Source organism: Chiloscyllium plagiosum, chromosome 6 (genome assembly GCF_004010195.1).
Source record: "Chiloscyllium plagiosum isolate BGI_BamShark_2017 chromosome 6, ASM401019v2, whole genome shotgun sequence".
In the NCBI taxonomy this organism is placed as follows: domain Eukaryota; kingdom Metazoa; phylum Chordata; class Chondrichthyes; order Orectolobiformes; family Hemiscylliidae; genus Chiloscyllium; species Chiloscyllium plagiosum.
The window spans coordinates 77,265,623-77,279,260 of record NC_057715.1 but is presented as its reverse complement, the minus strand read 5'-3'; the positions used below and the strand labels follow the sequence as shown (position 1 = coordinate 77,279,260).

General features: G+C 38.4%; 1 protein-coding gene across 1 annotated transcript in view; it reads left to right on the top strand.

Moving 5' to 3' along the window:
- Window positions 1-13,638, top strand: part of xpo4 (exportin 4) — a 99,745-nt gene that overhangs the window by 50,841 nt on the left and 35,266 nt on the right. Inside the window, exon 9 of the mRNA XM_043691920.1 lies at window positions 4,184-4,360. Coding sequence (XP_043547855.1) covers window positions 4,184-4,360 — 177 coding nt within the window. The remainder of the gene's footprint in view (window positions 1-4,183; window positions 4,361-13,638) is intronic.

Genomic DNA, 13,638 nt, shown 5'->3' with positions numbered 1-13,638 from the left:
TCCCCACCCCCACCCTCCTCTAGCTTATCTCTCCACGCTTCAGGCTCACTGCCTTTATTCCTGATGAAGGGCTTTTGCCCGAAACGTCGATTTCGAAGCTCCTCGGATGCTGCCTGAACTGCTGTGCTCTTCGAGCACCATTGATCCCGAATATACTTTTCATTAGGCAGCCACTTTGACAGCTGCTGTCAGTAAAGCTGAACCTTTGCATTTCAGAATATGGCAGCTTCCTGCTATGAAAAGAGCGTATGGTTCTGCACTGAGAGAACTCTTGGGATGAAAGTATAATTCCAAATTTCTGGAGGGATCCTTATTTGACTCTCCTGATTTCTTGTCAGAAATGCAGAATGCACTGGTTTCTTGAAAAGAAGTGGCAAGTGGCAACCTGAGAGAGATTAACAATCCTTGGAAAATCCAGTATGTGTTTCTTAGTAGCATGACATCAGAGCATTAAAGTTCACAAAAATATAAATAATTCCTCCATTTCCTTGACTGGTTGAAACAGAGATTTGCTGACCCATACAGATTGAAACCAGTTGTGTTGAGTTTGATATAATGCAGTTAATAACCTTTGTGCTGGACTACTGATATAAGAAAACGATTTCCAGTCAAACACCTCTTGCTGAAGATATATTAAAGTGGACAAATGAAGGCACAATTAGATCTACCTGTGAGGTTTATGGCATTTGATAACTGCTGAAACTCAGTCTGAGCCTAATTTGAATAGCTGTTTCAACAAGGTATTGTCAAAAGCTTGAATCCCTTTAAACCATGTTTCAACAAGAAATAAATACCTTTAAACAAATAAGATTGAAGGAAATTGCTGGGTGTTTAGGGAGGGGTGCAGGAGGATGATGTTGTAAAAGAGGGTAGGAAAATAGTGCCACGTTACTAAATGTTTTGTGACTGATTTGGGACATTTTTCACACTGTATGAGATTTGGATCCTGCTGTCAAGATGACTTTCAGTACGTTTAAAGGGGTGCTGAAATCATTGTAATACCTCAGTTTACTCAGATTTGTAAAGGTGTTTTCCGATTTTGGATAATATAGTAGCACCATATCACCATTTTGCATGCAAGGGCAAAGAAGTGTATGTAGCTTGTTGATTATACATTGTTCTGAATTTTTATTAATTGAGTACTTTGCCAACTTCATCTCAATGTTACTATTAATTTTTAAAATTTAATGATGGTTTTCTGTTATAAAACTCAATATTTGCATTATATTTTGAGAATTGTTCACTTGTGGTTCTGGTTATAGATTAATTGACTGGAATAATGGTATCTATTAACTTCTGTCTTTTTATTTTGATATTCCTGCCTACTGAAAAATGTATTTTTATCATGGCCGATGTAAAAAGGTTTGTGAGTTTGTCATGACAAGAAATGAAGTTTAGGAGTCAATTAATCATGTATTTTCATAAATTCTCAAGTGTTTGAGCTTACAGAATCAATTATTTCCTTCCTGCCTTCTCTCAACTGCTAGCATTTCACAGTAGCATTAGCAGAATCTCTTAGGCATTATTGAGGAATAATATCTAGTTTGATAGTGAATGCCAAAATTGTGGTTATAGAATTCAGTTAAAGAAACTACCAAAAAAAGATAGCTAAATTTATAAGTGACCAAAGTCAAATCGACAATTTTGTGCAGAGAAAAGAAAATTCCTCCTTCAGAGTAGATGGCACAATTTTGTTTAGTTGTTATTATATTGACTCTGTCTCATGTAAGCCTCATTTATGATTGATGTACAGAGAAATCTGGGTGTTTAGGTCCATTGTTCCCTGAAGGTGGCAACACTGGTCAGTAGATTGGTCAAGAAGGCATATGACATGCTTTCCTTAATCGAGTGGGGTATTGAGTACAAGAATCAGCAGGTCATGTTACAGTTGTGTAAGTCTTTGGTTCAGCCACATTTGGAGTACTGCGTACAGTTCTGGTCGCTACATTACCAAAAGGATGTGGATGTTTTGGAGAGAGTGCAGAGGAGGTTCACCAGAATGTTGCCTGGTATGGAGGGTGCTAACTCTGAGGAGATGTGGAGTAGATTAGGATTATTTTCATTGGAAAGGAGGTGGTTGAGGGGGAATCTGATTGAGGCCTACAAAATCATGAGAGGTGTAGACAGGGTGGATAGCAAGAAACTTTTTTTCCCCAAAGTGGAGGACTCAATTACCCGGAGTTATGAGTTCAAACTGGGAAGGGAAAAATTTAGGTGAGATATAGATGGAAAGTTCTTCATGCAGAGAGTAACGGGCGCTTGGAATGTGCTGCCAGTGGAGGTGGTAGGGCCGGGAGTGAAAGTGTCATTTAAGATGTATCTAGACAGGGAGCAAAGGGATGCAAATGAATGGGCAGGGAGCAAAGGGATACAAATCCTTAGAAAATAGGCAGCAGATTTAGATAGAGGATATGGATCGGCACAGGCTTGGAGGGCCGAAGGGCCTGGTCCTGTACTGTAATGTTCTTTGTTCTTGATTTGCACCTTTTCATGTCTATACCTGTTTACTAATTTGAGAATGATTTTCAAAACAGTGTTATAAATGTATATTAAATTATAAATAATAACTTATAGTGCTATAAAGGTGAGGTAGTCTCACTCCAGCTGTTACTGGAATAGTAAAATAAATATATCCTTCCAAAATATAAGATTTGTGTGTTAGTTTTAATAATTCCTGGATTTAAATTCGAAGCATTCTAGTCCATATCTGTGGCATATTTTCCTTTCTAATAGAGTTTGTGGAGAAAGACAAAGACATTCGTTATTTATTCATTCAACTTAAATATGGAAGATTCGAGCTTTTCAAACTCTGAAATCTGCAGTTCAATGCTCTTACTTAGAGAACTACTTATTTTTGTATCTTGTTTCTACTCAAAGAACAAACTTTACAGACAATTCATCTTTTCAAGGTTTTGGAGTGCACTTTCACTTTAATTGTAAGACCCACGTCAATTGCAGTTGTAGATTGGCTCTTCCAAAATCAGTGTAAAGTTTACCAGTTACAAGACCCATTCCAGGTATAAATATGTTGCAGTATGCTTTATTATGGTTCTCATAACAAATACAAAATTAACTACACTTAATATAAGCAGTAGTTGATCCAGCTATTTATGTCAGGGTGCCAACTCACAACACTGGTTTGACTTAGGACAGCTGTCTTGCCCTGCTGACTGAAACTGTAAAGCACGGGTTGCCTTAGTCTTTGCTAACTACTTACCCTCTTGATCAGAGCCTTTTTGAACTCTAATTGGTTTATTAGTGGATGAACAGTACATACTGAGTCTTGGATTGATTAAATAATATGTCCATTTTCTGATTCGTTCCTACAAATGTAATGGTCATTGTGATAACTCTTCCTACAGTCCTGTCATTCATGTGTTAATATGCCAGTCACTTTGTTTAACCATCCATTTTGTAACAGCATGTCCCTTCTAGCTTACCAATTCTACAAATCTTTCAAAGATAAGTCATCTGCTTGGAGAATGTTTTTCCATCTCTTCGAGATTGATTGTCTTCCCAAATATCCCACTTAGTACATCTAAGATACATTTAAAATTGCAAGAGGTTCTATGAACTTAATTTCAGAAAATAAGACATACGAATATACGTATCCATAGCTCTGTTACAAAGCTAAACCATTTTAAAATTTAGATGTCTTTGAGTAATAGTCTTTCTACTTTCAAAGCATATGGTTACCTAAGTTTACCTTAGCCTGAGCTGAAAGCAGCAATAAAACATTTTACCTAGCCATATGGCTTGTTTGCTTCGGAAACTACCACGGTAATTTTAAAAAAAAGGTAATTTAACCCTTCACTTCCTTAATCAAGTCAAAATGATTAAGTTTTGAAAAATGACTTAATATACACTTACCAAACTTAAGTTACAAACTGCTTGAGGTTTATTCTGCATCAGTCCTTTTATAAAAAGGAATTAACAGTGCAGTACAATTCTGCCTGTAGTTTTGATCATTGATATTAGAACACTCTGATGATCAAAAATAGGTTTTTACTACACTGACTTTGGTATGGAGTTTCAGAAAATACCTACAGCTTATAGCCATGGAGGTATTGTAATATTTTTGTATGGAAAAAAATGATGTAAGTTTGCTTCTATGTATCTGTGTTTCATTAAATTGAGTCATTTACTAAAGAGTGACTGATGCAATATATTTATTTATTTATAGTTGGACAAAGATGACATGGTGTATATGGAGGCATACGATAAATTACTTGAGTCGTGGCTTACACTTGTACAAGACAATAAGCATTTCCATAAAGGGTTTTTCACTCAACATGCTGTACAAGTTTTTAATTCCTACATTCAATGCCACTTGGCAGCACCAGAGGGCACAAGAAACTTGGTGAGTACACTTTATTTAGTTTGCTTCATCTTTCTTTTTTCTATAAAACTGTGTAGAGGGCCATGTTTTTCAACTAGTGTAAGATCTTAAATGAAGTAGCAAATCTTTTATTCTAGCTTTCTGGCCATTTCTGTTTCAGAGGGCTCTGGTTCCACCTGAATTTTATTGAAGTTATAGGGAATGATTTTGCTTGATGTGGAGCTACTTTGGGTCATGTTATCCAATAATAATAGTACTTGCTTTGAAATTCTGTTGTTGATATTGTTCCTTCATTGTTTTCTCTCCTGTTCTTTTTTGTGTTTCTTTAAAATGTTGGAATGGAAACTACATGGTCTCCACTGTAGTTACTGTTTATATGTGAGTTTTAACGAGTTACTTTTCAAGTTTGACATTTTGTGGGTATAACAGCTGAACATTATCCTGTGCTCATTTGGTTGGTGGCATGTAACTTCCAGCAAGGTCAATGGAAATGTAACAAGGGTGACCTTCACTTTCTCAATCATAGAGGGTTTAAGCCAAATGTACCACTGCAACTGCTATTCCTGAGATCAGATAACAGCACACATTGGGAATTGGATGTAGAGATATGGGGTAGTCTTGCTCGTTACATTCTAACTTTATCAACTGAGTCAAATGCAAATCATCAAGTGATTTTAAATGAAACAAAAAAATCAAGTGTGCAGTATTTGATAGGCTAATTATGTGTGGAAAGAGGTACTGTAATGGATATGCTTTCGATCAGTTTTCATAACTTTTCAGTGAATATGCCACTTGTACATCAAATTTTGGCTCCAGCTTTGGTGTTCTGCATGATATGTTTCTGAAGATTTATGTAGCATTGAAGTAGAGTTGGACAAAGTGGATTGTTAAATAGACATTTATTTCACGTATACATTAGTGTAAACTGGCCTAGTTTTTGTTTTACCTGGAGATGTAGGTATCACTGGTAAGGCTAGCAGTTACTGCTAATCCTCAAGCAATTGGTATTGAACTGCAGTCTTAACTGCTACAGTACATGTAGTGTTCGGGAGGATGTTCCAGGATTTTGACCCACTAACAGTGAAAAAATGTCAACATAATTCCAAGTCAGTATGGTGAATGACTTGGAAATGAACTTGCAGGTGTTGAAGTTCCCATGTTTTTACTTCCTTTATCCATTTTGTCACAGTTGCACTTTGAAAGCTGCTGTTTAAAAAAAAAAATTGGTGAGTAACTGCAGTTCATCTTTTAGAAAGTGCGCACTACTACCTGTGTTAGTGTTCGAATAGGGTGTTTATCTTGGATGGTGTTGAGCTGCTTGAGTATTTTTGGAACTGTCATCATCCAGGCAAGTGGGTGGTCCTCATATAGAATGAACTGCCAGCAGAATTAGTTGAGACGGATTAACAACATTTAAAAGGCATTTGGACAAATACATGGATAGGAAAGGATTAGAAGAATATGGACTAAGTGCAGGGAAAGGGGATTAGTATGGATGGACAGTTTGGTCAGCATGGACCAGTTTGGGCCAAAGGGCCTATCTCCATGCTGTAAGCCTCTATGACTCTGACTGGAAAGTATTCTATCCTGCTCCTGACATTTGTATGTAAATAGTAAACATACTTTGGGGAGTTAGGAGCTACTTGCTGCCATTACCCAGGCTTTAACCTGCTCTTGTAGCCACAGTATTTAGTTAAGATTCTGGTAAATGATAAACTGCGAGATGTTGATGTTAGGGGTCCTGAGATGGTATCACCATTATATATCTTGGGGAGATTATATATTTATCTCTAATTGGTGATAGCCATTGCCCAGTACATAACAGCTGAAGGCCCATTGCTGTGAGCAGATATAGACTGGTTGTGCAGCAGTATCAGAGAAATTGTGAATGTTACTGAATACTCTAAAATGGTCAATAAAAATTCCCACTTCTGATCTTATGTTGGAGAGAAGATAATTTGATGAAGCAGCTAATGATGGTTGCATCTCGTATACTCCCTGAGGAACTCTCAACATTGTAATGAGTAGCCTTCTCACACATCTAATCATCTGTATTTCTATTGGAATTTCAGATTTTGGGGTTCGCTTTAACTTTAAACGTAAGACAGAAGTCAGTTACAATTACATATTAAGTTTAAGAGAGTCTGTCTAAAGTTTACTAATCCAGATTACATACAAGACCCATTCCTGGTATAAATGTTTTTAGATTAGATTCCCTACAGTGTGGAAATGGGCTCTTCGGCCCAACCAGTCCACACCAACCATCCGAAGAGTAACCCACCCAGACCCATTTCCCTCTGACTAATGCACCTAACACTGGGCAATTTAGCATGGCCAATCCACCTGACCTGCACATCTTTGGACTGTGGGAGGAAACCGGAGCACCCGGAGGAAACCCACGCAGACACGGGGAGAATGTGCAAACTCCACACAGACGATCACCCAAGGGTGGAATTGAACCTCGGACCCTGGTGCTGTGAGGCAGCAGTGCTAACCACTGAGCCACCGTGCCACCTTTCTTACAAGAATCTCAAAAGAAATAATATGCAATAAAAGCACTGATTTCCAGTTGGTTCAGCTTGGGACTCTGGATGGGTGGGCATGTTTCTCGAATGAAATTCTCCTTCTGTCTTCAGTTTTCTTTTCTTGTGGACTGAACTACTAAAATGATCCCTTGCTAGCGACTGCCATCTGTGCATAATCAGTGGCATCCTGAGATCTGATTGGCTTGCCAATGCATGAATAACACTTGATCAATCTTTGATTGTGATAATGTCTGATTACTATTTGGATTTGTTGAAAGTAATGGTCACCTTGTCACATCACTTCCAATTGTCTCCTGATTTCTTTCTTTGTAAGGTCACCTCTTCTGAAACCATATTGCCTGAAAGAATTGCCAACTTTTTATATCTTTAACATCTTTATTGATAATTGGCACTAGTGGTGTAATTAGTGTGTCTGCTTAGTGCATGTAGTGTCATTCCTTAATGATTAGTATCATGTCAAATCTCCAAATAAGTATATCTAAATACTACTCTCCAAAATCTATTAATATCCTTTAGCTAAAAAAAAGCATGATTCCACAATAACTAAAGTACAGTTTCAAGTTGCAACAGAATAACTAAAAGTTTCATTAAGTTAAAAAATTAAACCTGTTTAAAACATAGCTGTGTATTTCATAAAATCCCTCTCCCCAAAACATTTTTATATTTGTTAACCAAAGTTCACATTTGTTTTGAGTTTTAAAAGCAACCTTGAACCTGGTTTTGACTTGGGCCATATGGCTATTCTTCTTTACAGAAGGTGTTTACAAATAACCACAATTAAACGAAATGTGATACCTCTCTTCCTTAATCAAATCAAACTAATTTTGGAAAAATCTACAGATATGACTTCAACTGATATGGATAGTTTTCTTCCCTAGTTCCCACCGGCTTCAATTTTGCTGATCAGTCAGATTCTAGGGCAATCACACTCACTTCACATTTAGCATTCAGCTTTCGTTGATGATCCTTTCTGTGGGGTCGGGGAGTCCAAAACTAGAAGACCTGGGTTTAAGGTGAGAGGGGAAAAATTTAAAAGGGAGCTAAGGGACAACATTTTCAAGCAAAAGTTGTGCGTGTATGGAATTAGCTGCCAGAGGAAGTGGTAGAGGTAGATATCCTAAATTAATCTAGCCTCATTTTCCAATGTTTGGCCCATATCTCTCTCAACTCTTCATATTTATAGACCCATTCAGATGCTTTTTAAATGCTGTAATTGTACCAGCCTCCACCATTTCCTCAAGAAACTCATTCCATACATGAGTTTCTCGAATAAATGGTGGAGGCTGGTACAATTACAGCATTTTAAAAGCATCTGAATGGGTCTATAAATATGAAGGGTTTAGAGAGATATGGGCCAAACATTGGAAAATGAGGCTAGATTAATTTAGGATGTCTGCCTCCACCACTTCCTCTGCAGCTCATTCCGTACACGTACCACTCTCTGAATGAAAAAGTTGCCCCTTAGGTCTCTTCTTTATCTTTCCCCTCTCACCTCAAACCTATGCCCTCTAGTTCTGGACCCCCACCCCCCATCCCTTTGTCTATTTATCCTATCCATGCCACTCATGATTTTATAAACCTGTATAAGGTCACCCCTCAGCCACCGACGCTCCAGGGAAAACAACCCTAGCCTATCTGGATGGGTATTTGGAGGGAAATGGTCCAACTGCTGGTCGGTGGGACTAGATTGGGTTGGGATATCAGGTCGGCATGGACGAGTTGGACCGAAGGGTCTGTTTCCGTGCTGTACATCTTTATGACTCTATGCTACCAAAAATATAATGAGGCCTGGAGTTGAGAGGCTCTGGCAGCACCTGAAATTAGTGTCAGTGAACAAGTTATTGCTGAGTGAGTGCTGCTTGACAGCACTGCCAGTTATATCCTCTATCACCTTCGCTGATAATTGCGAATAGACTGATGTGGAAGTATTTATCTATCTATCTACTTATTTATTTAATGGACTGGAATCCTCAGAACCAAGTGATTGCTTCCTTGTTTGTTGAGGTTAAGGCAGTTAGTTGGTCACTTGTCTGCACAGTGCAACATGAATTGTTTTGGCTTTTCATCAATTGATGTTTGTGAGGCCAGGAGGCTAGAGGACGGTTCCTTTTATGATTCACCTTTCTGATTCAATTGAGTAGCAACAAAACAAGTGAGAAAGATTTTATGGCAGGATATGATAGGGCAATTGCTGAAGTCTGGAATATTATCCAGTAGCACTCCTGCAAGATCCAACAGGTTTGTTTAACAGGATGTTTCTGGTTTTGATCAGAGTTTTTTTATTTAGATGTTCCTATATAGACAAAGTCCCAACTAGACTTGTTCTCAAATATGTTACATTGGGATCATGCTTTAGATTTGTTTTGGCGCTGGTATTATGAAAGTGAACATATTGGATATAGTTTGAGAATTTCAATCAAATTCCATGTGCTGAAGTAATCTGTCAACTATATGCAGTGTAATGGCTTTATTAAGGATCTGTTCCTGGGTGGAGATTGGGTGGCATGACAGATTCATCAACATTCCAGCAATAGTATTGAATACTTGTACTCCAGAAGCACCTTTAGCCAAGCTGCCCCACTACAGCTACAACACTGGTGTCAACCTGACAATGTGGAAAATATCCCATGTATGTCCTGTACACAAAGTAGGACAGATCTAGCTCAGCCGATTACTGGTCAGTTGCTCGACTCTCAGTCATCACTAAAATGATTAAGTGTCATCAACAGTGCTATCAAGCAGCACTTGCTCAACAATATTGTGCTAAATGCTCAATTCGCTTCCACCAGGACCACTCAGCTCAAATCTTTATAATTTTTGTTCAAACATGGACAAAAAAAATTGAATTACAGAGATGAGGTAAGAGTGACAGCCTTTGGTATCAAGGCAGCATTTGACCAACTGTGGCATCGAGGAACCCTAGCAAAGCTGGAGTCCATAGGAATCAAGGAAAACACTCTGCTGTTTGGAGTCTCACCTGGCTCATGGGAAGATGGTTGTAGTTGTTGAAGGTGAGTCATCTCGGCTTCAGGATATCTCTGCAGGAGCTCCTTAGGGTATTGTCTTGTCCAGACAACTTTGGCTGTTTCATTTCCCTGCATTATGAGGTCAGAGAAGTGGTGATTGCACAATATTCAGAACCACTTGAGACCCTTCAGGTGTTGAAGAGTCCATGTACAAATCCACTAAGACCTGGGCAATATCCAATTTTGAGCTGAAAAGCGGCAAGTAGCTTTCACACCATATACATCAGGCAATGACCATCTGCAGTAAGGGGCAAGCTAACTACCATCCCTGACATTCAGTGGCATTACCATCATTGGATTTCCCCCAATCAACATCCTCGGGATTGCCATTGATGAGAAACTGCAGTGGACTAGCCATATACATACATTGGCTACAAGACCAGATCAGAGGCGAGGGATCCTGCTGCAAGTAACTCGCCACCTGACTCTCCAGAGCTTGTCCACCATCTACAAGGCACATGTCAGGAGTGTGACTGCATACTCTCCACTTGCCTGGATGAGTGCAGATTCAACAACACTCTAAGCTTGACACTTCCCAGAACAAAGCAGCCTCCTTGATTGACATCCATGAACATCCATTCCTCATTGGATTCTATTTGCTACTGATCAGCCCATCTGACTATTCCATCTATATCCTCCTGTAATCTAAGGCTATCCGCCTCACTATTTACCACCCCACCAATTTTTATATCATCTGTGACTTTTATGATTAACCTTCCTGTGTTCAATTTGAAATCATTTATATATCCCACTAAACAGCAAGAGTCCCAACACTGATCTCTGCGGAATCTTACTGGACACAGGCTTCTAGTTGCTCAAACTCCCCTTGAACATTACTATCTACGTTTTGCCACACAGCCAATCTTGGATCCATTAGCCAAATTTCCTTGGATCCCATAAGCTCTTAACTTTGCTGTCACCCATTCAGACCCTTTCAAAGTCTTGCTGGTCCAAATATACTGCATCCACACACTGGGTCACCTATTTGAAAACTTCACTCAAGTTGAGTAAGCATTATTTCCCTTCATAAAACCATACTGACTCCTCTTGATCAATCCTTGCCTCTCCACCTGCAGGTTAATTCTGTCCATCAGAATTGCTTCCAATAGTTTATCCACCACTGATTTGGCCTGTAGTTCCTGGCCCTATGCCTTGCTCCCTTCTTGAATATGTCACAATTGGTTTCAAGGAACTGCCTTAGAGGAGGAGGATACCATTCTTGCCTTGGAGCCAGAAAATTGCTTTTTCCATTTAAAAAAAAGTTTCAAAAGCATATATGTTGACAAGAAGTGTTCATCCTGCAAATCATTGTGGACGAATTTTCAAATGTGTCGTTGTTTTTCAGGAAAAATTTAAGTCCCTTAAGGACTTCGGTGTTATCACTTGCAGCTTAAATTTGTGTCATTTTCAGCATAGTCATTCATAATAAACACTAAAACAACTGAAAAGTTGTTGGGTGCTTTCCATTGAGCTGTATTAAAAGAGTAACAGGTCATGAGGAAGCATTTTGTGGCGTGCGTACTTAGGAAAGCTATTTGATACTGGAATCTTTAAGACAGCTTTTCTCTGGCAGCTTTCCTGAGGCCCTCCATTGATTTCCACATTTGGAGCTAGGTTCTCTGATAATTATACATTTGCCCACGCGCTTTCTTTGGCTATGCATTTGGCATGTTTTCTTTTCCAAGGAAGCTACCCTTCTATACCAAAGAAAGCTACCCTTCTATACCAAAGAAAGCTGTCATCCTTGCCCGAGTGCATCAAATATGACTTTAAGGGTATAGCATTAGTGGATCTTTGCATGCAATATATTGACAACTTATCACTTTTCTAAAGCTGTTCAACTTTTTACTTCATTATACCTCATTGTGGGACCCTTTGCTGCCATGCCTAAACAATCTATTTTGAATCTGTGTTCGTGACTTATTGAGTTCTGCAGGCAAAAGAGCTCAATCTACATATTTTCTAATGTAACCTGTTCAGAGATGATATTACACATTTCTGGAGCAGGTGGGATTTGAACGTGAGCCTCCTGGTTCAGAAGTAGAGACATTACCATTGTACAAGAGCCCTTAATCCAGGAGCTCAGTTTTGTCTGTTCTAATGAGGTGACTTCACATGACGAGGTTCCCCTTCTCTCAGATATTCATCAAAAATCCTTGATTCTTTTTCAGATTGCTTCTTCCTCCCCATTGTGTGTGATGGTGTGCATAAGATTGGGAATTAGAGTTGATGTACTCCCTGTGGTTGCCTTAAAACTGTGGCAGGCATTGCTGTTACTCAGTCACTAGAGATTCATCAAAAAGATTATTAAAGGGAATGCAAACTTCAACTCCCTGATAAGAACTTATCGTTTTTCGTTGAATTATATAAGTTTCGGAGAACTTGATTCAAAGAAATGAGATGAAGGAAGGAAAGACTTGCATTTAATATGTGACTTTTAATTCTGAGTAAAGTCTCTGAAAATAGAAAGTTTTGAAGTGCTGAAATGTAGTTAACTCATGACAAATCCCTAAGGTTTTAAGATTCCACAAATCAAAAGTAAGATGTTTAACTTGTTTCACTGTTGGGGAATAAGAGAGAAATTTTAACCAAGTACTTGAATGGCTAAATGAGCGGGTTGAAACCTCATTTACATAGAGTAATACCTCAAGGAAGGAGGTCATTCAGGTCGTTATGCCTACCTGGCTCTTTGAAAGAGCTGTCTTTTTATTGTCTCTTTACCTGTTTTAATCTCATTTATCTCTTCTGTCTCTTTGTTTAATGTGATATTGCGAGTATTATTTCAGTTAAGAAAGACAAAGTAGGCATTTGATACATCATCACTGTGTGCCCTCTGTTTCCTCAGTTTACTTTAGACCCAACTTCCCTTTGATTTTGTACTTCCCTTTGATTTTGTTTTTCCCTTTACTTACCATTGAAACATTGGAGCCCATTTAGTACGGTACAAAATTTGATTTAGGTTTGTTTTTAAATGCTGATGTGGAACTGGAACTTTTGACTGAAGCAATCCTCAGTTGAGTTGAGCCTTCATTTTTATTAAGATTTTTATTGTCATCTCATTTCAGCTCATTTTGTGTCCTCATGTTGTTATGGTGCCTCTTAACCATAAAACAAAATATTCCCACTTATGAGCTTGCCCTTCTCCCGGAAGTACATGTCTTTTTTTTCACGCATTCATGACTACAGAATGTTATTGCCTTTGTATTTAATGAAATCGCTGCAATCTTGAATTTGATCAATCGTGCCAATATACTTACAAGTATTGGTTAGGGTATTTTAAGTAAATATCTTTCTCAATATGGGGATCTTGTTAACAAACTCAAAACATTGATATTGAGCAATACCCTCAAAAAAAACCCAGTAAGATTTCAATAGATCCAGCCATATCGAATTCTTATCATATGTCATTGCAGACTTTCTTTAACATGTTTAGAAGAATGCTTTCTAGTGGTAATGCACTTGTGTAACACTATAATTTATGTAACAATGTAACATAATATGTTTTCCGCTGAACATTTAATTTAAAAGGGGGGTTCTTTCGAGGGGTTTAAAATCCCAGGCCAGCTTGATCAATCAAATTCCTCAGTGCAAGAATGTGTAGGTCATTGCTGGAGACATGTTATTTTGTACACTTGGTGTTCACTGAGATGGATTGCTTAGATTCCAAACATGTTTGTGAAACTGATCTTGGCAGTCTAGTCAGTGCTTCCAATTGAAACTTTGAATT